This window comes from Branchiostoma floridae, chromosome 6, assembly GCF_000003815.2.
Source record: "Branchiostoma floridae strain S238N-H82 chromosome 6, Bfl_VNyyK, whole genome shotgun sequence".
NCBI lineage: Eukaryota > Metazoa > Chordata > Leptocardii > Amphioxiformes > Branchiostomatidae > Branchiostoma > Branchiostoma floridae.
Window position 1 is genome coordinate 19,099,643 of NC_049984.1, and position 2,038 is coordinate 19,101,680.

Consider the following 2,038-nt stretch of genomic DNA (forward strand, 5'->3'; position numbering starts at 1 on the left):
CCTTTCTTTTTTCTCGTTATATCTTTCTGTGTTAAATATCCATATGGATTCTCTAGGATTTCAAGGTAGAGATGGTGCTTATACAAGAGTGGAAAGACGACCGTCTTTACGAACTTCTCACCGGGAAGAACTGGCTATCGCTGTCTCCTGATGTTACCCTCTGGTCGCCGCACGTAGACTTCTCCAACGCGAAGAATGTCCAGGCTTTTACCTTCGAGAAGGAATCCCACCAGGCTGTTAACACATGGATATCACCACAGGGACTCGTCAACCATCAACTAAAGTGATGAACCTTTTGTACTTTAAGTCTTGACCCATCGTGTATCAGTTACGATGCATTTAGAAACCAATGAAGCAAACATCAACTAATGTCAGGAAAAGTACGTGTTGTAGCTAGATTAATGTGCCGTTGGTTGATATCTGTATCATTGAACCTGCAAGTATTTCGTTTTTGTAGAGCCTTCGTGAGTGAAAAATGAGTACTAGTCCCCTTGCATCGAATGTTTAACGTTTGTCCTTCACGAATCGTGTATCAGTTACGATGCTTTTAGAAACCAATTAATCAACAACTAACGTAAAGAAATTTGTCATAGCTAGATTAATCTACCATTGGCATCCCTATACTTGCATGTATTTCGCTTTCGTAGAGCCCCCGTGTTAGCTAAAAGGTGCATGCCCCATTGCATTGAACGTTTGTCCTATTGTTCTATCATGAAAATCAGCCCTTGCAACAATTATTGCCATAGTACATTTCAGTAGATTAGACAAACGCTTGTTCATTTTGTCACTTGCAGTTAGCCTTCGGGCATCATCAATTACAACTGCCCCCCTCCCCCCTACAGGTTCGGCGTTCTTGTGAGGTGTCTGATGGACCTCCGCAGATATCCCCTAGACACGCAGGTCTGCACCATAGTCCTGGATGGGTGTAAGTAATCGATACTTTGTCTCCCCAACGTAATTACCTACATCGGTTCCCCATGTAGCAATGTGTCATTCCATTGTCTAGCATTGACTCTGCCGTCACTGAGATAGATTAGAAACACCTGGTATTGACAATGTCTCATGGCCCGAGACAGTGGCGCCGGGCGAACACACAGAGGTGGTTTGGGTTGATGAATCTCTTGACAGGAAATCTTTCATAAGTTCGGAACATTTTTTATCTTAGTTATCTTAGGTACTCACAGGTAAACAAAGATAGTTTCTTTTGTGGTATTTCACATGTCAGTGTAAGAGATCAGTAAACAACCATGAGCGGCCAACTTTATTCTGATTACATGGCCATCAACCGACTGGAATCTAACTCTACCCGTTCATATCAACCTGTTTGTGTGCAGGCTGGAAAAAAGCAGTACATTTCACCAACATCTTGGCCTCCCGAAGGTTTTCATGAATTAATTGGGATCAACGCTGGTAGCATGTACATACCAAACGTTTAGTAGATGGAGTCGGTCGTCATGATAATGTTAGGGAGTCGGAATTCTTTATACACAATGGTTTTGCCTCAGATCGCAAATAGGGCATTTTTTAACGGGATTGTTCAAATCAAGGTCATTAGACCACTCCAAAGCAATGATCGAAGAAGTTGTACAAGGAAATAATTGTACAAGGAGATAGCATTGGACATATGTTGGTAGGTTGTTGACAGGAGAGAAACAGTTGTCGTCGAGAGAGTTCCATAGTTTGACAGTCCTGCATACTGTACAGTGGATTGTGGATTCAGATGTTGTTGATTCCCACAGTTGAAGGAATCCGCCTGTCCTGGGGCTTCCCCGGGATCTGGTTGAGAGAAGAGCCGCTGACATCGGACATCACGTCCCTCCACTCACAGTTCCGGCTCAGCCGAGTGGACATCAAGTCCTACGTGACATCCTTCATCCCGTACTCCAAAGGTACTCACAGGAATCTCAGTTTGCTTCATAATATTCAAGCAAATTACCATTCTCACAGTTGCAACTAGGGGGTGGGTACCGGTGTGACAGCGATCTCGCCCCCCCGTGATCTCGTCCCCCCGGGGGCGAAATCACTAGCGATCTCGCCC

The 2,038-nt window shown here is 44.4% G+C and overlaps 1 protein-coding gene across 1 annotated transcript in view; it reads left to right on the forward strand.

Annotated features, from left to right (window-relative positions):
* Positions 1 to 1,720: 1,720 nt before the first annotated feature.
* Positions 1,721 to 2,038, forward strand: part of LOC118418170 (glycine receptor subunit alpha-4-like) — a 5,303-nt gene continuing 4,985 nt past the window's right edge. The window contains exon 1 of the mRNA XM_035824006.1: positions 1,721 to 1,889. Within this exon, the coding sequence (XP_035679899.1) occupies positions 1,721 to 1,889 (169 nt within the window). The remainder of the gene's footprint in view (positions 1,890 to 2,038) is intronic.